At 40.8% G+C, this 26,889-nt stretch overlaps 1 protein-coding gene across 8 annotated transcripts; it reads left to right on the forward strand.

The window, feature by feature from the left end:
• The first annotated feature begins 1,971 nt into the window (after window positions 1-1,971).
• On the forward strand, window positions 1,972-26,314 carry ZNF239 (zinc finger protein 239). Of its 8 annotated transcripts, none has more exons than XM_049646338.1 (4): window positions 1,972-2,350; window positions 3,170-3,294; window positions 11,791-11,903; window positions 15,609-26,314. In XM_049646338.1, the coding sequence occupies exon 4, from the start codon at window positions 15,838-15,840 to the stop codon at window positions 17,092-17,094; it is 1,257 nt and encodes a 418-aa protein (XP_049502295.1). In that variant the 5' UTR covers window positions 1,972-2,350; window positions 3,170-3,294; window positions 11,791-11,903; window positions 15,609-15,837; the 3' UTR covers window positions 17,095-26,314. The 8 variants fall into 8 exon arrangements, with proteins under 8 accessions (XP_049502295.1, XP_049502301.1, XP_049502294.1 ...); XM_049646344.1 differs by having other exon boundaries at window positions 3,254-3,294; XM_049646340.1 differs by lacking the exon at window positions 1,972-2,350 and adding an exon at window positions 2,357-2,492 and having other exon boundaries at window positions 3,254-3,294.
• The last annotated feature ends 575 nt before the right edge of the window (window positions 26,315-26,889 follow it).

A 26,889-nucleotide genomic window follows, 5' to 3' on the forward strand; every position in this document is an offset into this window, starting at 1 on the left:
ACCATATCAATACTAAAGAAGAAAAATATTAAGATCATATCAATTGATATAAGAAAAAGCATTACACAAAATCCAACAACTACTCATGGTAACAATGCTAAGCAAACTATGAATAGAAAGGAATTTCCTCAAATTGATAAAGACCTAAAGTAACACCAAAGTTAATGTTAAAAGTTCAAATGCTTTCTCCCTGGGCGGGGGGGTGGGGGGGTGGGGGGGGTAACAAACAAGGATGTCTATTCTCATCAGCTTGTTCATCATAGCGCTGGAAATTCTAGTTCATGCAATAGGTCAGAAAAAACATAAAGGGAATATAGATTGGAAATAAAGAAGGTAAACGATCTCTAATTGTAGATGACATAATTCTCTATGTGAAAAATGTCAAAAAAGCATTTAAAAAAGAAAACCCTCTGGGGGCGCCTGGGTGGCTCAGTCGGTTGGGCCTCTGACTTCGGCTCAGGTCATGATCTCATGGTCCATGAGTTTGAGCCCCCTGTGGGGCTCTGTGTTGACAGCTCAGAGACTGGGGCCTGCTTGGGATTCTGTGTCTCCCTCTCTCTCTGCCCCTCCCCTGCTCACACTCTGTCTCTCTCTCTCAAAAATAAATAATGATTTAAAAAAAAAATTTTTTTAAAGAAAACCCTCTGATAACCACTAAGTTCAGCAGAGTCTTACACAAGACAGCACACAAAAATTAATCAATTTTCTATATACTAAACAATAAATATGTGAAATCTGAAATTAAAAACACAATATCACTTATAGTACAAGAAAATTAAATATTAAGGTATAAACTTAACAAAACACATACAGGATCTATATCCTGATAATTACAAAATTTATTTATGTAAGATGCTGCCATTAGGAGAAACTAGGCGAAGGACACGGGGACTTCCCTGTACATTTTTTCCAACTTCCTGTGAATCTATAATTATTTCAAAATAAAAATTTTAAAAATACGTGAACTGAAACAAATTGGGGAATAATAACGTGTTCTCGCACAGACAATAATGGGTGAGTGTGAGCACATGCTATGTATGAATGTGGTTGTGTGGGAACATGCTGTGAAGGGGTACAGATTGTGTGTATGTATATAGTGTGTGTGAATGAGTATGGGGTATATGTTTGTAGGCAGGCTGATCACTGTCAGCAGAATGCCGTTCAACACACATCCCAAGGTCCCAGCACCACCCTGGGAGGAAATTCTCCAGGGATCATTCTCCAGGGATTCTAAACTGCACAGAACACAAGGTGAAGGTCTTTGTCCCCCTAACAACCCCGCCTGAGGCCCCTCAACTCATCCCTACAAACACCTCCTGACATTTTCTAAGTATAATGCACGATAATTCGGTGATAGTTATCTTCAACCATCTAAAAGCCTGGAAAGCTTCTGAAACACTTTAACCCCCTTTGCCTTCCTGGGGGTTTCCTCGAAAAGGGCTGTGGTTACTGGGTCCCTTTCATAAATGAGAAAACCAAGTTTTCAAGGGGAAAATTATGTGGAAACACGGGGGAATAATAAAGGGAATCAAGTGTGAAGAACACGTGCTCTGGAATATACAGAAAAAAAATCTGGACTTGAATCCATACTTTACCCTTATGATGAGACACTGAGTATGCTTCTTGAAACTTTTAAAACGTAAAAGCTGCAAAATGGGGCTACACCACCTACCCTCGACAGTTCCTGGAACATCGTAGGCCCTCATGTTTGCCATACGAATGAACTTTGGAGCCAAGACGGTGAGGCCAAATAGCATATATTCATTTCAGAATATTTTTAAGGGTAAAGACAAAATTACAGGTGGTATCTTTACGTTCTTTTCACACCAGTAACACTTCAAAAACTAAGAACACTTCAATGGGTATTCCTAAAGTAACTGACACACTTATAATAAAAAAAAAAATAATAATAAGGGGTGCCTGGGTGGCTCAGTCGGTTAGGCCTCAACTCCAGCTCAGGTTACACTCTCATCCTTTGTGAGCTGGAGCCTACGTAGGGCTCTCTGTGCTGGCAGCTCCAACCTTGGAGCCAACTTCGGATTCTTCTCTCCCTCTCTCTGTCCCTTCCCCTCTCACGCTCTGTCTCTCTCTCTCTCAAAATAAATAAACATTAAAAAGTTTTTTTTAAATAATAAGATAACTTAAACAAACTAGTCTCTGACCTCAAAGGACAGCTACCCGCTGAACCCCCGCAGCCGGGAACTGGCCCCGACCTTCGCCGGAAGTGTGCGCCGGAAGTGGGTACAACCGGCCCGCAGCTTTCTGGGACTTGTAGTTGGGGGCCCTTAGGCGCGGGCGCGGGTCAGTCTCGGGAATACTGCGCTTGCAGGTGTAGGATTCCACGTGGGAGGTGAGACGCGCAGGACAGGCGACGCTGCGGGCAAGGAGGCATTCTGTGGTTGGGATGTGGGAGTGACGCGGTGGTGGTGCAGGACCGCTGAGACCCGAAAGCCTGGCGGGGCGGCTGTGAGAGGGCTCGCGACCAAGAGGAGGTGCGGCCCGGGACCGCACGTGTGGGGGGGGCGGGGGGGAGTGGAGGGGTGGATGGGGGGGTGGGAGTCGCGACCGCCCCTGTGTCCGCCTGGCCGGACCGCGATCACCTGACACTAAACGGCCCCCAGCGCAGAAGCGGCTGCGGCTCCGAGGGGCCCATCTCTCTCGCCCGGCTTAGCTCTGGCATTGGCCGGCCTGGAGGCTTCGAAGTTGGCCGTACCGGCCATTTCTGTGCCGGTGACTGGCCTTATTCCAGGGTTTGCGGTGGATGTTAGGCGACCGAGAGGGGCCCCTTAGAGAGACCTAGGTTTCTGTCCCCACAGCACTGTCCTCACACCCCAGAAATGAGGCAGGTCGGGGAAAGCGCCTCGGGGAGTGGAAATCCATTCCGAGGCAAAGCATCCAAGCTGAGAGCTCCTACTGCTCTTTCTAGAACTTCAGGACAGAAATCAGAATCCCTGAGGAAAGGGACACATCCTAGTGTTGCTGGGAGCAGCGGGATTTACTTACCTTCGTGGGTTTGGGGGAGAGGCTTGGCCTGTTCAATCCAAAGCCGTGTGGAGAGAGGTGAGGGAGGGGCAGCACGGAGAGACTAGAAAGAAAGCTCGGGAGATGGCGTGGGAAGGGCTACTGAAAAGGGGTTAGTAGCAGGAGCTCAGTAACTTTTTTCCTACAGTCTTGCTGGACTGGCTGGTCTGTATCCTGCAAGGTGGACTTGATTTTCATGGCTGTTTCTCTTTCCCTGACGCCACTTTTCCAGGACGGTGACCTTCCAGAGAGGAGGAAATGACCTAGTGCCAGGTAGGTGAGTTGGGGTTTCTTCTCTGTGAAAATGCCATCTCTCTGAGAATGGACAGAACCTTTCTAGCTTGGAACAAAGAAAGAACATTAGCATGAGTTGAGTGCTCATCTGGTGTCAGGTTCCTGTCTTTGTTCTGTACGATCTTTTTATTGTCAGACGTCGGTGTGAGACCTAAAATATTGTATACATATGGGTGTAAGAACATTAATATGCTAAGGGCATATAGCTACCAAATGATGTCGCCAGAGTCTGCACAGGTGGCCGCTTACTTTAAATTCCACATCAGTTTTCACTGAACCACCCTAGCTCCGTGAACTTGGCCCACTCCCCAGAGCACTGCGCTGTGCTCTCCCATTGAAAGAGTCCACACAGCGTCTTTGCCTGGTCCTCTCTCAAAGCCTCCCTTTTCCTGCCAAGGCATTTCACTCGCATTGAAAGTTATTCAGAGTTCTCACCTGTTCCAGCCAGTGCTAAGTGGGGTCAGGAGAACAAACAGAATTATAAATTGTGGTGCTTTTCTGCATGAGCACCTTCTGTGTGTGAAAGAATACACATCTTAATAATAACCATTTATTAAACATTAAAAAGTTTGCTAAATGCCAGCACAGTCATTACCAAATCACTCCCAGTAATACTTCTTAACCAAGCTGTTCATCAGAGTTACTGTGGTGGTTTTTAAGAATTCAGATTCATAGACACTACCCTCGCCCCAAACCTACTAAAAGGAGAGTTTCACTTTTTTTTTTCTTTAATCTTATTGGCCTCTGTACATCCAAAGATTTGTTGGATTTGTTGTGAGATATATCTCTATAAACTTAATGCGAGCGTCATTAAGGTAGGTAAGATGGGTTATTTATCTTTTATGCTCTCGTTGCTTTGTTCCCTTCACCAACATACCTACATGTTTAATTGGTCCAATAAATTGTTAAATTACTGAGTAGTACTTTTGTAAAAAACTGATTTCTCATTTGTCTCCATAAAACCATTCCTCAAAAGTTACCTCGAGGTTAACACTTAGAATCATAGAATGTTTGAAATGGAAGGGGTCCGCCAGCCCCCTCTCTGCCTTGGGACTGGCATTTTACAGAGAGCTCTAAATCTGAGGGAGCTGAAGGAAAGCACCATGTCCCCTGTTGCAGAAGCAGCAGAGGCAGAAGGAAACTCCGTGTCTTCTAACTCTATGCTCTTCCCTCTCCATAACTAAACAGGTGAATTATACCAGAAGTTACTTGAATAAAATATCAGGCTGGATTTTAAGGAAGAAGTTTTGCACCACCACCAGAAAGACCATCTTTTTGCTTGGCAAATACAGTTCTTAGATACATAGGAAGAGACCATGAGCTCTTATAAAGATCTGTTTAGAGGACAGTAAGCTGCCCTAAGGTCCTAAGAGCATGCCATCTCTGTGCCTTGAAAAGGAATTGAGGGCTTCAAGGGAAATTAATGTGAATGAAACCCTGTGCTCTATATATTTTCCTTCCTTTTCCTCTACCTAGGCCCTGATGAAGATTATTTATCATGAAGTTGGGGATTGCTAATATAGTGGAATTTTGAAATTCTGGTATATATTAATAACTTTTGAATTTAAAGAAAGACTTTATTCCACCAATACTTATTGAGTGTTCTCTTATGTACCAGACATTGTCCTTGAGTCTGAAAGGCAGGAGTCCCAATTTAACCCCTCCCTCTGTGACCTTGAGTAAGTCACTTCGCTATCATGAGCCTTGGTCTTCTCATCTGTAAAATTAGAGTGTTTACCTTGATGATCTCAAAGTTCACGTATACTTGTATCTTTTCATCATTCAAGTTGAATGTGAATTTGTAACTATCGTTTAGATCCCTAGTCAGTTGTGCTAGTTGCTGGGGATTTAAAGATTAGTTGAACATGGCCCCTATCCGTTAGAATCTTGTAGCCAATTTGGAAGACAGACTTTATAGCTATGGTAGAGATATGTGAAAAATACTATGAGATCTTGAAGGAAGAGGCATTTAACTTATCCTCACGCTTCAGAAAGGCAGTTGTTGATTGTCTTGAAACTGAAAGGAGTTGCAAGATGAATGGAAGAAATAAAAGTCAGGACAGAAGCAGCATGTAAAGGGCTATTCTAGATTACAGCGTGACATTTGGTTAACTGCAGGTAATCTAGTCTGACGACAGCACTTGTCTACCTCCTGACTTCTGCATTACTGTTTTCCTGCCTCTGAGTAAATTGTTGGATCCAGCAAGGATGGGCTCTGGAAAGGAAGTGGAAAGTTACATGATATAAATAGTTTTAAGGAGTTTGACATTTGTCAGGTGGGAACAGGAAACTGCTAGTCCCATGACCTTTCCCTTTGGTTAGCCTTCAGGATACTGAGTCTACCTTGGGTGTAATTCATTAGCTCCACTGATATCAGGGGAGACTGTTCATTATTCAGATTCCTTCCCCCAGCTTTGTCTTTGGCAGAACCACTATTTTCTTTACCTTTATCACACTGATACCTTTCATGTGGCCCACTGTCCTACCATTTCTTATCCCGGAATCTTTAGTCTGCTGCAGAGTTAGTAGTCCATCAACATATCCTTTCCATTCTTGGCATGGAATTCTCCCCACCACTTTATCTGTGGGATCTTAAAAAATTAGTAACTCAGTCTTTCAGTCTCTGGATTGAAAAATGACAAAACTGGTATTTTAAAGACTTGGTAAGGATTTATTGTGGTCTAGAATAAGAAACGGGGACCTTACCTACGACGGTGGCAGTGAAATAAAGAAGAGGTAACACTTTGAAGGGAGATTTAGGAGAGAAGAGTTCACAAGATCTGAAGTGGTTTGAAATTACTGAGGTAGGGCAGGAGTCTTAGACCATCCAGATGACTGAGTGGAAGGAAGATGGTTAAAAAATGAAAGGGGAAAAAAGATAATTGATGGACTTGAATTTCAAAAGGAAGAAGATTGAATCTAGAATGCAACGAGAGAGGTTAGCCTTATACATAAAGAAACCTTGTTCTCTGAGGTTGAGAAGAAAGTCTGGTTGAAAGGAGTGGCTAATCCTAATGCTTGACGTTCCCCTGGCCCCTGTCCTCACGGGTGTATGTATGGCACGCTGAGGCAGCAACCTCCACTTCTGCCGCTTTTCTTTCCCACCTTCACGCAGGAACTTGCAGGCTTCTTGAGCCCAATCTCATCTCTCTCTCCTCAGATACAGTGGAGACCTGAGAGCTTGGGAGGAAACTGCTGCCTTCCCTCATCATTACCTTCCACTGGTGACAAGTAGGGTAGTCCTATCATTCCCGCAAGCGGCCTGGTTGTCTTCAGTTTCCTGAGGCGCGAGTGGGTAGAGCCCCTTCAGCCTCAGGCCTGAGGTGTTGGAGTTCTGAAAGTTAGCAGGTTCTTCCCTGGCCCAGAGTTGAGCTGCTTCTGTGGCTTCACTTCGTTCTCATCTTATGTATATTCTGTCAGTCTGCTTTTTAGGTGTCGCCTGTAGGCTGGTGGCAGCCCACAGACGGCTTGTTACCAGTCTGCAAAGACACAAGGAGAGACACTGAGAGTGTTTAAAATAATTCAATATTTTAATAATAATTTAATAATTTAAAAATGGCTTCGGCATTTTCTATGTCTGGGTTTTTATTTTCTAGTAACTCTTTTTTATTGTATTTTACAAAAATGTGACAAGTCTGACATATTGGAAACTTTTTAAAAGAAAGTATTCCTTCGCCAGAGGTAATTTGAGAAGTGTTGCTCCATCCACAGAACTCTGGAAGGAACCAGAGTCACTGTGAAGTTAACTAAATAAATGTTTGGACGCCTGTTAAGTGACAGGCATTGCTTGAGGATGCAAGGATCAGACACCTCTCTGTTCTTCAGTAACATATATCTTAGTGGGGAGAGATGGTAAATAAGAAAGCAAATGAATAAATAAGAAAATGAGATAAGGCATAAGTAGTGCAAAGAAATGAAAACAAAGAGAAGTGATAGTTTCTGGATGCTACTGTGGATTAGACAGGAAATTAAGACAGGAAATGCTTCCCTGACAGCGGTAGTTCAGCTGAGGCCTGAATGAAAAGGAACCAGGTGTGTGTGGATGTGGGAAAAGAATGTTCTGGGCAGAGGGGACAGCCAGTTTAAAGGCCCTAAGTTGGGATAGGTTTGATGTTGTCAAGGACCTGCAAGGTCACTGCGGCCAAGTATGACACGTAGGGAGGAGTGACTTGAGTTGAGGTTGGAGAAGTGACAGGACCCCAGTCTGTTAAGCTTTGCAGACTAAGATGAAGGGTCTGGATTTTACTCGATGTCCGTTGCAAACCTTTGGAGGGTTTCCTGCCTGATGTGATGTTTTAAAAGATCACCCTGGCTACTATGTGGAAAATTCATTGTGTGCGGTAGCAAGTGTGGAAGCAGAGAGACAAATTGGGAGGTTGGTACAATTCAAACTTAATATGGCTGTGCTCATAATCATAATCTCCAAGGTGGAGAGAAGTGAGTAGATTCTGATGTGTTTTAGAGATAGAATCGATAGGACTTGGTATGGATAAAATGTGAGGAAGAGAGAGAATCAAAATGACTTCTAGGACTTTGACTTCAGCAACTGGGTGGGTTGTGTGGCCATTTACTAAAATGAGGACCCCTAGGCAAAAGCAGATATTGATGGAGATTTTTAGGAGCGAGAGTTCCACTGGGGCCTATTAAATTTTAAGTGCCTTCTAGACATCCAAGTGCAGATGTTAAGTGGGATTTGGAGTGTTGAGGTAAGGGGAAACATTGCTGGAGGTAAATATTTGGGAATACCTAAGGATAGTATTTTATGGTATGTGTATATGTGCTATTTTCTTTTTTCCAGGAACGTTCAACTACTTAGTTTAGAAGTAGAAAGAACATGATTGATAGGACTAGGGAAAGACTTGAAATCAGAAGTATACTTTGGGGGGAAAAAAAGAAGTATACTTTGGCTGGGAGGGAAAAAAAAGGAGTTAGCAGGTGGTGCTCTTGATAAAAGAGGTGTGATGGAAGAGAAAGAGCAGAAAGAACAGGAAGATGTTTTTAAAGAGTAGGATAGTAAGAGATTAATATTTCAAAAGCAGGGTGGTCCATATAGCAAAATGGCCCTGGTTATGGTTATTGAGTTTGAAGAAATGAGACAGAGATGATTAGCACTAAAGTAGTTAAGAAACGTGAAGTTAGAGTGTTTAGCAAATTGTTCTCTTGGGTGTTGAGATTATCAGGATAATGATAGGAATGGGTGGAAAAGACAACTCTGCAATGTCATGAGATGACAGTGACAAGGAAAGATTCAGTAACTGGACAGCTTAAGCTTGGGTGAGTTGTGGACAGGAAGGGAAGGATTTGGATAAAAATAGCAAAGTGGATGAGAAAAGAAAGTTGTTCCAACAAAATTTGACTTAAATGACTCATATCCCTGAACTATACTCTTCTGTACCCTTCTTACCTTGTCCAGTGCTACCAACCCCTCATTCCTTCCAAGGCATTTGTGCAAATGGTTGCCAGTTGAGGAGAAATGGGCTTAATGTTTCAGAAGCTAGTAACATTCAAGGATGTTTCTTGGGGCTTCACTGAGGAAGGGCAAGGCTGTCTGGACTCTGCTCAGAGGAAGCTGCACTGAGCTGTGATGCTGGAGAACCACAGTTGGTCTCCATAGGTAAGAACATGAGCCTGGACACCTGCCTATTAGAATCTTTGTTTCTTCAAATTTAAATAGTGATGGGGCCCCAGGGGTGTAGTTTAGGAATTGATGTTTCCTAATTTATTTATTTATTTATTTATTTATTTATTTATTTATTTTTTGGCACAAAGGATGTTTCTGATTATTCTATGCAGCCAAAGAATTTGGCTTGTTAAGAATTGGAGAATGTAGGGGCGCTTGGGTGCTTCAGTTGGTTAAGCATCTGAATCTTGGCTTCAGCTCAGGTCATGATCTCACAGTTCATGAATTCGAGTCCACATTGGGCTCTCGTCTGACAGTATGGAGCCTGCTTGGGATTCTCTCCCTCTCTGCCCCTCTTCTGCTGACATGCGTGCTCGCTCGTTCTCTCTCTCTCAAAATAAATATATACACTTTAAATTAAAAAAAAGAATTGGAGAATGTAGCTTTACTGAGTCATCTTAAAAACCATATCCCTTATAAAATCATCTCTTGGGACTGAATTTGCTTTCTGTACAGTTACCCGATCCTTCTTGTCTCCCAGTTGTGATCTCTCAGACCAAGGTGAAGATCATTATATAATGGAAAATAAACTCCAAAGGAATCCGTTAGGCATCATGGCAGATTATAAGCCCAGGCTAATTCATGAAAGAGGAGTCCCTTTTTTAATATTCCTGGAGTTCTCTCTGAAGTTCTCTGGTCTGTGGAGAAAGCTAAGGCCTCAAAGGATAGTCTCCACATACTGATCTCCCTTTTTCTAGTCACTTACTCCCCCCCCACTTCCTTTTCAGAAGTTTGTGGTCTTTCCCATTTACACTGACCTTCTTATCTGAACTCTTGTCTTTTCCCACGTTTTCCCCACATTGGCCTTGTACTACCTCTGCTTGACTTTATTTTCATTAAATATCCCCTACATACAATGTCTAGTTTCCATTTCTTCTTTTCTTACACATTCAGGGATTTATCCATCTCCCCTTCTGAATAGAAGAAAATACTTTTGATGAGACAAAATTTCATACCATAAAGAAAAATATGGATATAACTTACAGTTTTTCTCAAAAAACATTTTGACTGCTTAAATCAAAGAAGTTAAACATTTTTGATATAATAATTCATTGTTAGGTATCTACTGTAAGCAAATAATCAGTACTCCAACCGAAAATCATGGAGAATAAGTCATTATAGAATTATTTAAAATACTGAAGGGGCACCTGGGTGACTCAGTCAGTTAAGCATTCAACTCTTGATTTTGGCTCAGGTCATGATCTCACGGTTCATGAGTTCAAGCCCTGCATCAGTCTCTGTGCTGGCAGTGCAGAACCTGCTTGGGATTCTCTCTCTCCCTCTTTCTGTGACCCTCCCCCACTCTCTCTCTCAAAATAAATAAATAGATAGATAGATAGATAGATAGATAAAATGAAATAGTGAAAAAATTACTCACCAAACATATCAGAGGGTGTTGGTTATACAAATTATAGTGGAACATATAAGAGAAAAATGTGTACCCATTAAAAAATTCAATGATAAAAAATTTTTAGGGGCGCTTGGGTGGCTCAGTCAGTTGAGCATCTGACTCTTGATTTTGGTTCAGGTCATGGTCCTAGGGTCATGGAATTGAGTCCCATGTGGGGCTCCATGGAGCCTGCTTAGGCTTTTCTCTCCCTCTGTCCCTCTCTCCCACTTGTGTTCTGTCTCTAAAATAAAAAAATTTTGTTTTAAATAATTTTAAATGTTTGTTTATTTATTTTTAGAGAGAGAGAGTGAGCATGGTGAGGCAGAGAGAGGGAGAGAATCCCAAGCAGCCTCCACACTCAGCACTCGGTGTGGAGCCTGACACAAGGTTTGATCTCTTGAACTGCTAGATCATGACCTGAGCCAAAATCAAGAGTTGATGCTTAACTGACTGAACCACCAGGCGCCCCCACAAAAGGCTTTTTCACAGATGTAAGATACATATATACTTACTAGATTAAACCATGTGAAATTGCCATCCCGTAGTAAAAACATTGTACAAAACCACCAAAAAGAAATAGCCTGTAATAATGGCTATCAGGGTTTTTTTCCTGCCTCTGTCCACATGGTTCTCTTCCCTCAGTGACTGTGGCTCTTGAACCATTATTTTCAACTAAACCTGGGAGGTGAGGCAAGCACCACAGAGTGAAGAAGTCCCTGTAAGTAGTGAGAAGCCTGTGCTTTCATTTTCTTTATATAAACGTAATGCCTGTGCTCTATGCTTCCAGTTTCAGTCTCAATGCTAGGTTTTCATTTTTCATTGATAAAACATTGAATGTGGATGTCCAACATTTTTTAATGCAAGTAAGATATAAAAATCTCAAAAATTGGGGCACCTGGGTGGCTCAGTTAAGTGTCCAACTCTTGATCTCCGTTCAGGTCTTGATCTCAGGGCCCAAATTCAGGCTGCACATTGGGCTCCATGGAACCCCCCTAAAAAAAATTTCAAACTCCCTCTCTCTCTGCCCTTTCCTTCTTGCTCTCTGTTTCTCTCGCTCTCAAAAATAAATACACATTAAAAAAAAAAAAAAAGTGGGGCATCTGAGTGGCTCAGTCTGTTAAGTGTCCAACTTTGGCTCAGGTCATGGTGTCATGGTTCGTGGGTTCGAGCCCTGTGTCAGGCTCTGTGCTGACAGTTCAGAGCCTGGAGTCTGCTTCGGATTCTGTGTCTCCCTCTCTCTCTGCCCCTCCCTTGCTCACACTCTGTCTCTGTCTCTCAAAAATAAATAAATGTAAGAAAAAAATTCTTTAATAAATAAGTAAATAAATTATTAAAGCTATACTACAAAAATAAAAAGGTGCACAGTGTAAACCTTCCTTCATGTCCCTAACTCCCCTCTACCCAGGTTGTGGTCATTTGCTGTCACAAGCCATCTGCAGTGACTAAATCTCCTGCAGTTATCATTTCACAAGTCTACCTGGAAATCTGAAGAATGAAACTCCCAAGCCGAAATGTGGAGTGCGTACATTTGTGATTTTGATCATTGTCAAAATGTCCTTCTTGGGGGTGTTACAAATTTACACTCACAAGCAGTGTGTTTTCAGGCTTTTGGGTTTTGCCAGTGTAACAGGTGGAAAATGGTATCTCAGTATAGTTTTAATGTTGATTATAATATACTGCTAATTTTCAGTTTATCAGTATTTTATATTTTATATTGACTTATTTAAATTATAAATGAGGATTTAGCTCTTTTACATTATTTTCCCCAACATTCATCCACGATTAATGCTTACATTGCTTTGACTTCATAACACTTGTTCCCTGCAGGGTAAAGTAGTGTACTATAATTACAGTTCCTTTTTTTTTTTTCCTTTCCTAAAGCTAATGCTTGCTTTTTAAAGTATTTTATTTGGGGTGATTTTCCATGCTGTTTTATAGTGGTTTGGTTAATTATTATAGTTTTCTCTTATGTAACAACAGTCAATTCAACTTAACTGTCTATTTTATTGACTTCTTTGCTCACTGCGATTTCTTGTATTGTGTATCATCTTCTTCACAATCACTTTTCCTCCAAATGGAAGATAATGCTCAATTATTTCAGGCTTCCAGTATTGTTTATTGGTAGTTCGGTGTTAATATATTAATTCTCATTTATTTGCACACAACCTGCCATTTCTGTCTGGATGCTTTTGTGTTTTCTGGTATTTTTTTTTTTCCTTGAAGTCCTGAAGTTTCACATACAATTTTTAGCATTCAGTGAGCACTGAATTGTGAATTCTAAGAAATATTTTTATCTGTTACTGCTTTGATCATTTCTCTCCCTCCCTTCAGTCTTCACCATATTCACGGAACTACTACAAAATGGGCTTTTACTTTTATCTTTCCATCTGTCTCTTTTTTTTACTCTGCATCCTAGGAGAATCCCTCAATCTTCCGTCTTAGCCATGTGTTCATTTTGCTTCTTGACCCATTGAGATCGTAGACCTTAGGATCAGACAGCTTGACGGTAGCTGTGACATAAGTTACTTAACCTTTTCAACCTTGGGTTTCCTCATGTGTAGAATGGATGTCATAAGAGTTCCTCTTACATAAGATTGTGCAGCTAGTGCCTGAGTATTTCAAATGGGCATGACAGGGATAGTTGTAATCCTTTTCAGTCCTTTTATTAATTTGAAAGAATTCTGATTATTTTTCATAGCAATGTGTTTATATTTTATTAGATTATGTTGTTTTTCTAGATGCGATATCCTCTCAGATTTCTCTAGGATTTTAATTACGTACCTTTTAAATTCTGTTTCCTCTGGTCATTATTTCTTGAGTTTATGCCAGTCTTCATTTATGTTAGTTTTCTGCTTTTTTTTTTTTTTTGTCTGCTTATATTGTTTTTATTGTCTCATTTTTTTTTTCAAAAGGCTTATGTTCACAGTATGACACTGGAGTATGTATCCTCAGCTGATGCTTGGCCCTCTTTGGTGCATGCATGCTGTACTTATAGAGGACACCTCTGCTGATTGGGTTTGAGACAGATATAAGAATCCAGATGGTGGGTGGTTGTAAACCCCTTTTTTAAGGTTGCCTTTTCAGTGCAAAATTACCTAGGATGTGCCCTGCTTCTCAATCTCTAGCTCTGAGGTATCTCTCTTATCAGAAATCCCACTTCAAGGGTTACCTCGAGCCTTATTCTGGGCACATGTGGAGTCAGTTGCTTCTTTTTGTACTTTAATCAACCCTTTCATTGTGCAGGTTCAGTATTACCTCAACTTCTGCTTTTCTCTCCAGCCCAAATAATACTATTAGGAGTTTTTCTCTGGCAGACCATTTATTTTGTTCTTGAGGGTTTCTGTGGGGCCACTACCCTTAGCCACCCAATGTTTCATTTTTTTGTAGGGAAGAGGGTGCTTGGGAGAGTGGTGCTGCTAATGGCAACAACTTGTCCAGCCGTTAGAAATGCCTAACATTAGGGGCGCCTCGGTGGCTCAGTTGGTTAAGTGTCCGACTTCAGCTCAGGTCATGATCTCGCGGTCTGTGAGTTCGAGCCCCGCGTCAGGCTCTGTGCTGACATCTCAGAGCCTGGAGCCTGCTTCGGATTCTGTGTCTCCCTCTCTGGCCCTTCCCCTCTTGAACTCTGTCTCTCTCTCTCTCTCTCTCTCTCTCTGTCTCTCTCCAAAGTAGATAAACAAAACTAAAAAAAAAAAAGAAAAGAAAAGAAATGCCTAACATGAATTAATAAACATGTTTCCAGGGTAAACCTCTCTTTACAACTGTTGATTCTGAGTTTGGAATTTGAATTTCTAGGATTTGTTGAGATCTTAGTCTTTTGGAAGCCCTTTTCTCTGTATGTGATTTGAGCTGTGCATTTGGGTTTTGGGTTTTTTGTTTGTTTATTTGTTTTTGGTTTTTGTTTTGTTTTGCTTTGTTTTGTTTTTTGGTTTTTTTTTTGGATTCTCCATCAGTTCTCATTCATCTGCTCTTTATCATCTAGGAGCTTCTCAACATTTTTATTCTGCTAATTGTGGCCTATTTTTACAAGACTATTGTGGACTTCTTTTTTGTCACCTCAGTGTAATATTAAGATACTCACTCTAATTGTTTTGATGAACATACATACTAGTAAGTCTAAAATCTACATTCCTGGAACAGTTCTCTCTCAGGAGTTCCAGGCCCATATTACTGAACAGTACAAGAACAGCACCACAAATTAAACAAGGCAAAGTTTGTGTTTGTTATTGGTCCCCACTTTCCCATTCCAGCCTGTCTTACCAAGTACACCCCCATACCTGGTCAATTCAAGTAAGGAACTTAAGGATCCTGCTGGGTGCCTCCTTCCCCTCCTAAGTTTAGTCGGTCATCATGTGATTTACAATGAGTTTCTTCCTTTGTCTTGATAACCATCCTTATCACTTTGCTTCTGATTTGCTGCAGCAATTGTTTCTCTACCTAAAGTCTTGCTTATTTCTGATGGTGTTTAAAATCACAAAATCAGGTATTTTGCTCCCCATTGAAGTCCTTTAAATCCCTGAGGGTTGTAATCCTAAATCCTTATAGTACACGCCAAGCCCTTTGTTCTGTCTCCTGCCTTCCTCTTCAGAGCACACTTTTTACCCCTGTCACCTGTTTTATATCCTCCACAAGGAGTTGTGTATAGTTTTCTGGAGCATGTCATATTTTCTCTGCATTTTCACTTTTTTTCCCCCCCTTCCATTTGCTCCCAGAAATCTTCCCCAAGGTTTGGGTTGAATGCCTGTACTCTGTGCTCCCATGACTGGTTGTGCGTGCATCTGTTGTCATACTTACGGTTATCACTGTTGATACTGTCTTTCTTCCTAGTAGGCTCTAGCTTGTTAAGCAGAAGAATTTCTATTTTCTTCTTTGTATCCCCAGGACCTTTTAAAGTGGGTTACCAATTTAAATGCAAATTTAATTAAAGTACAATGAAGTAAAGTGAAATGAAATGTTATTTGTGACAAGGACACATTCATTGCCTATGCAAGGTTAGGGGAAGAACAGTTTTGTTTATTTGTTTGTTTAAAAGCTGAGACAAGATTTCTGCCTTGTGTAGCTAAGCCTTCTCTCCTTCTGACATTAACCCAAAGGACATGACTATAAGGACGAGACTGAACCTTTTCCTAGTTACTAAATCTTCAAGCATTAGGCATTCTAGTTCCAAAATCTTGAAATCTACTCTTTGTATGTTCTTATCACTGAATTCTCTTTGTTCCCTAGGAGATTTGAATGAAAATTCTATGGAGAATCTTCAAGAAAAAAGACTTAGGGATCTATTACTTAGGGGCTTTTCTGCTGGCTAATTTTAGAAGATATGGCCAGCACAATTACAGAGTCAGGATTGTATTGTGAATCTTCCAGGAGAAGGGTACAGGAATCCTGAACTAGATTTTTCCCTTTGTCAGAAGTAGGGAAAAGCATCTTCTGTATTTCTAGAAACAAGAGCAGTATGGTGACTCTTCAAAGTGATGATTATAAAAACATGGCAAGTGAAGAATATTTGTCTTTGAAAGTCCCAAGCCAAGTGGCCACAAAGGGCTCCTCAGTGACTTTCTGCAAAAATGAGCCCCAGGATCCTCAGAAAAGTAAAAGTCTGTTTATAACTGAAGAAGGCACTGAGAGAAAAGTCTTGGGAGGAGAAAGTCCTCCCATGGACCATTGTTCAGAGAACCTTCAAATTAAACTTTTGTCTGATGTAACAGAACTGGTCTCGCCATTGGTCAGTGGTGAGGCAACTTGCCAGAATGGCCAGTTGAGAGAATCTTTGGATCACTTTGACTGTAACTGCAAAGACATTTGTGGTTGGAAATCACAAGTGGTCGGTCGTAGTCATCGGAGAGCTCATACAGGGGACAAACCCTGTAACCATTACAACTGCAGGAAAAGACATAACAACAGCTCAGGCAGTAATCCGTGTGAGAAAATCCACACTGCAGAGAAGCTACACAGATGTAGTCAGTGTGGTAAGGACTTCAGCGAGCGCTCAGAGCTACTACTTCATCAAAGGCGCCACGCAGAAGAAAAGCCCTACAAATGTGAGCAGTGTGGGAAGGGCTTCACGAGGAGCTCCAGTCTCCTCATCCATCGAGCAGTCCACACGGATGAGAAACCCTATAAGTGTGACAAGTGCGGAAAAGGCTTCACAAGGAGTTCAAGTCTGCTCATTCATCACGCAGTCCATACAGGCGAGAAGCCTTATAAATGTGACAAGTGCGGGAAGGGCTTTAGTCAGAGCTCCAAACTGCACATTCATCAACGGGTGCACACTGGCGAGAAGCCCTATGAGTGTGGGGAGTGTGGTATGAGCTTCAGTCAGCGCTCCAACCTGCACATCCACCAGCGAGTCCACACTGGGGAGAGGCCCTACAAATGTGGGGAATGTGGGAAGGGCTTCAGTCAGAGTTCGAACCTTCACATTCACCGGTGCATACACACAGGTGAGAAGCCCTTCCAGTGCTACGAATGTGGGAAGGGCTTTAGCCAGAGCTCTGATCTCCGCATCCATCTCAGAGTCCACACTGGAGAGAAGCCCTACCACTGTGGCAAGTGTGGGAAGGGATTTAGCCAGAGCTCAAAACTCCTCATCCACCAGAGGGTGCATACTGGAGAGAAGCCCTATGAGTGCAGCAAGTGTGGGAAGGGCTTCAGCCAGAGCTCCAACCTCCACATCCACCAGCGGGTTCATAGGAAAGATCCTATTAAATAAGGTCTACAGTAAAGACTTAAACATTTTTAATATCGCTCTTCCCTTTATATTCTCAGGAGAGAGATCATAGGTTATTCAGATATGTTCCCTCACTGAAATTTATTCATTCATTTAAAGTATTTAAGTACCAAGCACTTTGTCATGCTATACAGAGAACCGATTGTTCTGGTTCCTCGGACGGGTAGAGTGAAATACCTGTACTTTGCAGTTCAGCCGGTGTTATTAGAACTGTATATCCTACCCCACATTTTTAAGTGCAAAAAACTTTATATTTGTGCAAGCAGAACATGTTTCCCTTTGTTCACATTCTGAGAAATTGAAACTCTGGTTTCTCTTCAAATCATGTGCCTTGTGTTTTTCCTATTTCCTTCCAGCCTTGATGAGCTCTCTCTGAACTGTGATTGCACGTGTTAGTTTTAGGTCAAGGGATGGTGGGAGATACTATGGGCATGAAATCTCTTGTGTTTATGAAAAAAATATACCAACAGGGTGTGGCCACGTGGCAGGTGGTAGAGAGGAGCTACTTGTGTGGTACACCCCATACACTGTTTTACAGAATATTGAACCCACCCCCCCTAAGGCAGCTGCCTAGGAACAGAAGTAGTTCTTTTTCCTGGGTGCGGCTGGTCTATTGGGGTTCTCCCAGATCTCACCACTTCAGATGACCCCCCGCCACCAAACTAAAGCCAAATAGGGTACATATACCATGTTGAAACATAGCAGAAATGAAATATATCTAAATGTATTTAATTCCTCACTACCTCATTTCCTTAATTTTCTTCAGCACTCATGTCTGTGCTAAGCAAAACAAAGGAGTCCAGAGAGAAAATTTCTAGTATTTTTCTCTTTGGGCTTATCTCTTGTTTTAATATTTGCTGTACCCCCCAAAAGCCATTTGTTTTCACAGAATCCCCAGCCTGTTTAGGTCTCGCTATAGATCTAGAAGTCTGATTTATAAAATTATTCTTATATTTGGCTGAAAGTACTTCACATAAAAATAGCTATATGGGGCACCTGGGTGGCTCAGTTGGTTAAGCCTCCGACTCCACTCAGGTCATGATCTCACATTTTGTGAGTTTGAACCCCATGAGAGGCTGTGTGCTGACTGCTCAGAGCCTGGAGCCTGTTTTCAGATTCTGTATCTCCCTCTCTCTCTGCCCCTCCCTGCTCACACTCTGTCTCTCTCAAAAATAAATAAATGTGAAAAAAAAAAAAAGCTATATAAAAACATTTAACCTATTTGGAGAGTATGTTTGGGATGACCAGGCTTAAAATATGCAATGTATCACATATAATTCACTTGCAGTGTGAAGCTAGGACACTTCAAAGAGACATTTGTCCCCTAGAAGTTGATACAAGAAGCGGAAGCAACAGGTGAAAGAAAAGTGATTATGTACATAACTAAATTGAAATTTACTATACAATGAGCAGCCCTCATTTTCTCACTAATGGTTAATGATTCCTCAAGCAGTTCTCAGGTGGTTACCTAGTGTTTCATATCCCAGTTTTTCACCAATAACTAGTATCCATATATGAAAAATATGGATGCTTACTTATTAGCTTGAGAACATGGGGTTATAACTAATATATCCTGACCAAGGTAAGCTGAAGTAGTTAACTGGACATAGATAACAGGAAAAGTATACATTAATTTTGGGGAAACAGCTCATCTCTATTAAGGAATAAAGAAGAGAGATTAAGACATTTGCCTTTAAGAGATAGTTCCAGAATATTTGACTCCACCCTTGAGTAAACGTTCCATATGCAATGATTAGGGTGATGATTAAGCATCTGCCCTTTAGCCATTCCATAATGTCTCACTTGTTTGGGTACTCTAAGGCAACATCACAAATGATGTGATTCTGTTTCACCAATCTCTAGAATAATGAATGAATGCCTCTCATTCCTTCTACCCTCATAGATCATACCTGAGTATCTATTCAGGATTTCACTCTTTGTCACATATGTCTTCTAACTCCCTGATATATGGGATCTAACTGGGGTTTGGAGCCAAATATGATCACAAGAACCTGTGTGCTTTGAGGATAGAGGGAGGTCGGAAGTCCAAATCTCAAATGGTTATAAAATAGCTTATTTTTCCAAATTTCCTTTTATACATAACTTATGATATCAATGTTTTTAACTATGTTTAGCTTTTACTGTTTTAAGCATCATCTTCCTTAATACAATTGAAATATGATCAGAGTCCTTGGGAAGCATTTCACGGATTATGGGAAAGAAAAGAGGGATTTACACATGAAAATACAGGGGGAACAACAGGGGATATGTCACATTTCATCAGATCTTAAGAAACCATTGATTGTGAAAAAAGCACTTTGCTAAGATACATCCCAATTTCATGAAAAAAATATATGTGTGCTTTAGGATTGTTGAAGAAGAGTTTTTTCAGAGTTCAAGGGTTGCCCTAGGCTTGATACTTGATTTGAACAAAGACCTTTGGCTATTCTCAGTAATCATCAGTTATATTCAATTGATAATTCTGTCTCTATATAGGTTACAGATTATTTGTTGAGTACTTGGAACACTTTTACAATTCTTTAAATTCTTACCTATTCATTGGGTGCTGTTCCTTCTGTATGGGTTGTTTAATATCTTAAAGTCAAAATACTAGTGAATATGTGATCACTACTTGTCACATTTCCAAATTATAATCTGTTTAACTTTTTTAAGATTTTATTTTTAAGTAATCTCTACAACAAACATGAGGCTCAAATTCCCAACCCCGAGATCAAGAGTTGCATGTTCTACCAACTGAGCCAGCCGGGCACCCCTGATATTTTAATTTTTCCTTCCCACCCCCCACCCTGACAGCCAGAGTTAGGGGATAGAACGAAATATGGAAATTCCCATGGCTTTCCCATTGTACTTTCATTGATGAGAAAGCATCATGACTGGTCATGGAGTACAAGACTATACCCTAGGTAATGAAAGCAAACAAAAGTTCAAAGCAACATGCCCAAAGAAGTTGCAAGAGTAAAACTGACACCAGATTGGTACCTGAAGGCAGGTAATAACAACAAGTAGGTTCAAGAGTTAGATCTGGGAAAAGCTAATATATAGGAACATGTGGCAAGGGCCACAGAAATGTCAGTGTATGGTCAACCCAAGCAAAATGACTAGCAGAGAAAAGGCTAGAAAGTGCACTTTTTGTTAAACATCTCTCTGGACAGCATTAAAATGCTAAAAAGAAATTTTTTACATTTATAAAACCACAGCAATAAAGAGAACAGGAGGAAGACCATAACAAACAAATCTCAACAAAAATTTGAAAGATGGAAGGGGGGTGGCTATTGTATCAGAGCAGAAACAGGCACCATTTAAACTGCTTGCATATGAAGATAAGGACAAAAAGTAACCAGTTTGGCTCCAGTCTCAGAAATGCTTAATACTGTGGAAGACAGGAGTGAGACATGAAGGGAAAGCAGTGAAATTAATGTCCAGGTGTATATGGAACATTCACTTAACCCCATACACCCATGCCCTCCTCTCCAACCCCTGTGCCCTTGCCAACCAGAGATTTACCCTCCAGCAAGAGGTGGGGAGTTCTTTGCAGAAATTGGCCTGGAGGGAGAGAGACCTGTATTCTGGCATTTGAGAATCCAACAGTAAAACAGTTATCTTCTCTCTCCAATACTTATAGCTTCAAAATGCATGAAATAAAAACTGATAAAATTGGGGCACGTGGGTGGCTCAGTCGGTTAAGTGTCTGACTTTGGCTCAGGTCATGATCTCACGACTCATGAGTTCAAGCCCCGCATTGGGCTCTATGCTGACAGCTCAGAGCTTGGAGCCTGTTTTGGATTCTGTAACTCCCTCTCTCTCTGCCGCCCCCCCCCCCCCCCCCCCCACACTCATGCTCTGTCTCTGTCTCTCAAAAATAAAATAAAAACATTGAAAAAAAATTTTTGAATGATAAAATTGAAGGGTGCGTGGCTGACTCAGCCAGTGGAGCATGCGACACTTGATCTCAGAGTTGTGAGTTTGAGCCCTGTGTTGAGCTCAGAACCTACTTAAAAAAAAAAAAAAATCTGATAAAATTGAAATAAATGTAGACAAGTATGGTTATTTCAAGTATTTCAACACTTAAGTGATACCACAAATAGAAAATCAGTTAAGGGTGCTTAACCGAGTTACCCAGGTGAAGGGCAATCCAGTTTTAAACAAAGACACGCTGAAACTCTGCAAAATGTTCTTATGTTAGCTACTTGACTATTAAGATGCCCTTAAAGTTTTAAACTGTCAAAAAAAAAAAAATCAGTTAAGGGTAAAAAAGACCATCAACTAATTTGATTAAATGACATACATAGAACACCACCCAACAACAGCATAATGTACATTCTTTTCAGGTGCAAATATTGTGAGCTATAAAACGAGTTTCAAATGATTTAAAAGAATGGAAACTATACAAGGTACGTATAACCAGAAAATAATTAAATTAAAAATCACTAACAGATATCTGAAGAACCCCAGATATTTGGAAATTAAATCACCCTCCTAAATGAGCCATGAAGAGGAGGTAAAAAGGAAAATTTGAAAATATTTTGAACTGAAAGTATATACCGAAATATTTGGATCTACTAAAGCAGTGTGGAATTTTAAACTTTATGCCAATAAATTCAACAACTTAGGTGAAATGTAAAAACTCCTTGACAAGCAAAAACTACCAAAACCCACTCAAGAAGAAAAGAAATGTGAGTAGCCCTAAAAGTTGAATTTGTAGCTGACAACCTTCCCCCACAAAAAAAGTGCAGACCCAGATGGCACAAATGAATTCTAAAAATATTTAAGGGAGACAGAGCAACAATTCTATACAAATTCTCTTCTAGGAAGAAACACTTAACAACCCATTTGTGAGCCAACATTACCCACGTACCAAAGCCAGGAAAAGACCTCACAAGAAAAGAAAATCATACATCAACATCTCTCATGAATACAGATGCAAAAAATTCTTTTAAAAAATAGCAAATTGAAACTACTATCTATAAAAGATGGTAATACCTCATGGAGTTTATCCTAGGAATGCAAGTTTGCTGTATCATTCAGAATCAATGTATTTCATCATACTGACATACGAAAAAGAAAAACCCTCTCTTATTTAAATGCAGAAAAAGTATTTGAAAAACATCAACATTCATGATTAAAAACTCTCAATTGGTAAGGAATTAAAGGGATCATCCCCAATCTAACAAAGAGTGTCTATGGAAGAACCAGCACCTGACATATTTAATGGTGAAATAAAACGCAGTTTCCTTCTAAAACTAGGAAGAAGGCAAAGATATCTACTCCCCTCTTCTAGTCAACATTGTCCCAGATGTAGCTGGTGCAACAAGGCAGTAAAGAGAAAAAGGAGGGGGGCCCACCATAAGTCTGAGCATGCACCGTATGCCAGGCTGCATTGGTTTGGGGACAATTGAGCTGGGCCTAAGTATTGGGACAGAGCACACCATTAAGGGCAGATAGAAAAGACACAGATGGGGGGGCAGCTGGGTGGCTCAGTTAAACGTCTGACTGCGGCTCAGGTCACGATCTCACGGTTCGTAAGTTCGAGCCCACGTCAGGCTCTGTGCTGACAGCTCAGAGCCTGGAGCCTGCTTCGGATTCTGTGTCTCCCTCTCTCTCTACCCATCCCCCACTCATGCTCTGTGTCTCTCAAAAATAAACATTAAAAAAAAAAAAAAAAGAGTCACAAAGACCCAGGCACATGAAGGGAGAATACCATATGACAGCAGAGACATTGGTGTACAGTTGCAAGCTAAAAAACACCGAGGACAGAGAGCCATTACCAGAAGCTAAGAGAAATGAGCAATGTAAACATAAACACTGTAAACATAAACACAAAACCCATAAAGTGCTATAAAGAGAGAAAGAAAAAAATTAGATATGGTTTCAAGGAAGCCATGAGATGAGATAGTAACAGAAGAATAGTCAATAGTATTGAATCTTGCCCAAAACTGAGGGGCAAGAGAATATATTAGATTACAGAGTAAGGGGTATTGATTGGGAGGAGGAAGCATGGTCATGCAATGTGTGAAAAAGCCATACAGATGCCTCTGATAGTCCTTTCCCTTCTTCTCCCCACCCCTCCAACGTTAATCTAGGCAAATCCTAAGCAAAACCCGTTGTTAGTGTTCCTTTTTTCTATTCCCTATGCGTTATATAGATATCACTATCAGGGTTCAAGTTCAAGATGGCAACAAAGAGGGATCCTGAACTCACCTCTTTTCATGGACATACCAAATCTATAGCTACATACAGAACAATTTCCTCTGAAAAACACCAAACAGGTAAATCACTTTATTTTGTTAAGGTGTTTTTCTGAGGTTTTATTTTGTGCTTTCATTTGGAACGTATTCCTCTGTTTTTCCATTTTCCTTCACTTTGTAATGGTTTAATGCATTGTATAAAACAACCACCTCTCCCAGTCTTAAAGGAGTGTCCTTATATAGGAGATATACCTTATTGTTCAACCCAAACCTTTGTGATTGTCTAAGCATCTACCTTATTTTTAGTGGCTCCCAGTAGTTCAGGATGTGACAAGATCTGTCAGTGTCCCAAAGAGGAGAATCCCAGTCAGCGTCTAAATTCAGACTGATTGAAACCCAGACCCTCAGGCAGCAGCTTTTAAAGTATGCAAATATATCTCTTCCAGAGAAAGACTAGGAAATCACTGTTTCTGTCTGCTCACTTTGCACTGGGCACTGGGGTGATAGCCAGTTAAGAACTGTTTCTTTCTTTGCTATCATCCCATAGAACCCATGAACACCAGCCCCACTGGCCACCACAGCCAGGCTATGAAGGATGTGTCCCCTGGGCAGCTAACACAAAATTGCAGGCACCAGACTTGCACACAGACTCCTCAGAGACACTGATGACCTGGGGCAGGGCAAAGAGATTGCATAAAGATGGTGCCCACTGACATCCCAAGTCTCTAGAAAGGATTGCAGTCCTTAGTACATCAGACTATATAGAGTTACATCTATTATGATGGTGACACAGCAGTGCAATGTCTTTTCAAACAAATAAAACCATGTCACTGTGATAACCATATGGTTAAAAAAAAGAATCACACTATTGAGTTGATGAATTGCAAGTCTAGATGTGAAAGTTTTTTAAGGTTTTAGTAGAAAACAGATGAATAACTTCATGAGCTAGGAACAGGCAAAAAAATAGGACACAGCACTAACCACAAAGGAAGAGAACTGGAACACATTAAACTTAAGATTTTCTGTGCAAAAAAAAACAAAAAACAAAAAACTATTAACTAAGTAAAAAGGCAAGCCATGGTGGATGAAGATACTGCAATTCTTACATAGGACATGACCAAGACTTTAATTCAAGAATATATAAATAAAACCTACAAATTAATAAGACAAAAGCTGGCAACACGATAGAAAAATGAACAAAAGACTTAAGCACTTCACAAAAAGACAGCTTATCCAAATAGCCAGTGAACACATGGAAAAAATATTCTACTTTATTAGCCATCAAGAAAATGTAATAAAAACCATAAGGCAGGTTTGCCTGGCTGGCTCAGTTGGTAAAGCATGCAACTCCTGATATTAGGGTCATGAGATCAAGCCCCATGTTGGGTGTAGAGCTTACTTTAAAAAAACAAAACCCACAAGGCAGAACTACACATCCACCATAATGGCTAAAATGAAAAGGCAGACAATACCTGCATTAGTGAGGATGTGAAGAAACTGCAACTCTCATACACCTGCTGTGAAAAACTAAATTGAAGCAACCAGTTTGGAAAGTGATGGCAGAATCGACTAAAGCTGACTATATACATATCAAATGACTTAGAATTTTACTTTTGGTGTATGTTGAACAGAAATGCGTTCATATATTCATCTAAAGTCACGCACTGAAATGTTAATAGCACTATTTGTCAGAGCCAAGAACTGAAAATTCTCCAGTGCTTGTAACAGAACAGGTAAAGTGTGGTATACTGACACAGGGGAATATTAGACTACATTACTAATCACCAGACCCAGGGCACCTGGGTGGCTCAGTCGGTTGAGTGTCCAACTTCGGCTCCGGTCATGATCTCACCATTCATGAGTTTGAGCCCTGTATCTCTCTCTCTCTCTGTCTCTCTGTCTCTCTCTCTCTCTCAAAAATAAACAACAATAAAAAAAAAGATTTAAAAACAATAATAATGAGCACACCACAATTACATGCAACTATAGGGATGAATCAAACAAAATGGTGAATGGAAAAAGTCACACATGAAAGATGTATATTGAGTGATTTTATTTATACCAAATGAGTAGAATTAGTTCAAGATTGAAAGTAAAAAATCATCTGTTGCTTATAATATCTATTATCTGCTAATAGGCATAAAGCCAGCTGCAAAGTTAATAGAAAATATTTCTCCCAAGTTCATGCTGCAGATGTAAAATGTCCTAATGACCCCCTTCTTCAAGTTACTGCTGCCTTTTTACTAATGATGCCTCAGTCCTAACTTGCTGTTCCCATCTGCTGAGCAAACATTACTGAGATACCTAATTGCTCAGCTGCCTTATGACAGCTACCATTTTAGAGCTGATCCCAACTTCCCCTAACTCCTCAGAGTTATTCGACCTAAGCCCAGTGTTTCCCTGCTCCCTCTTCTCACCAGACGCACTCAAGTTGCTGAGATGCCCTCTCTCATTGCAGCAAGCCAATAAGCCTACACCTGAACTAAACTACCTTGCTGTTCCCATCTGCTGAACAGACATTACTGAGATACCTAATTGCTAAGCTGCCTTATGACAGCTACCAATTTAGAGCTGATCCCAACTTCCCCTAACTCCTCAGAATTATTCGACCTAAGCCCAGCCTTTCCCTGCTCCCTCTTCTTACCAGATGCACTCAAGTTGCTGAGATGCCCTCTTATTGTACCAAGCCTATAAGCCTACACCTGAACTTAGTTGTTGTTCTTGGTGGTATTTAGCTGGTTGGGCATTAAAAATACATCAAAAGCAGGAAAAAATAATGCATGAGGTTAGAAGTGAGAATAATAGCTAATACTGGAGGGGTAGGGACTACGAGGGGGCACAAGAGTGACATCTGTAGTATTGATAATACTGAATTTCTTGAACCAACTGGTGGTTATGCAAGTGTGTTCACTTTATGAAGATGAGTTGAGCTGTATACTTATAATTTGGGCACTTTTCTCTATGTTATACTTCAATAAAAAGTTTATTTTTTAAAAGAGCAGTCTCCCCATTTCTGTGTCCATCAAGTCTGTTCATAGGCTGTCCACTCACAGTCTGCCCTTTACTTCCTTACACCTACTTTTCATCTAATTATAGTCAGCAGGGTGACTAAAGGCTTCATTTCCTATGATCTAGAGAGTCTAGTCTTTGCTGTATACGCCCCTCTTGGGACTTTTGGGACTATATTGTCTGAAAACACATGGTTGGACTTTTTTATACCTAGCATTGTGTGTCCATCTATGCTAACAGTTATTCCTGTTGTTGGCACAGTTCTTAATTTTTCTGGAAAAATTCAAGTTAGTTTCCAGTGCATATCCTTCTTGACTTGCACAAGTAGAAACTGATCTATAATTTTAAGCACTGCATTTCCTTCACAATTCCTTCACAATTTCAGAGATTGCTAGTGCGGCTACAAAGCCACAGCTGTGGCAGTGGGTGGAGATGCTCATGCATGGAGGTTTATGTATCTGGAGAGCAGTCTCCAAAAGGAGCACTAATTTAGGGACTATTGCTGAGGCAGCTGCGTCCCGTGCTCCAGGATCAGGGACTACTGAAGAATTGGCAGTCACCT

Source organism: Panthera uncia, chromosome D2 (assembly GCF_023721935.1).
Source record: "Panthera uncia isolate 11264 chromosome D2, Puncia_PCG_1.0, whole genome shotgun sequence".
NCBI lineage: Eukaryota > Metazoa > Chordata > Mammalia > Carnivora > Felidae > Panthera > Panthera uncia.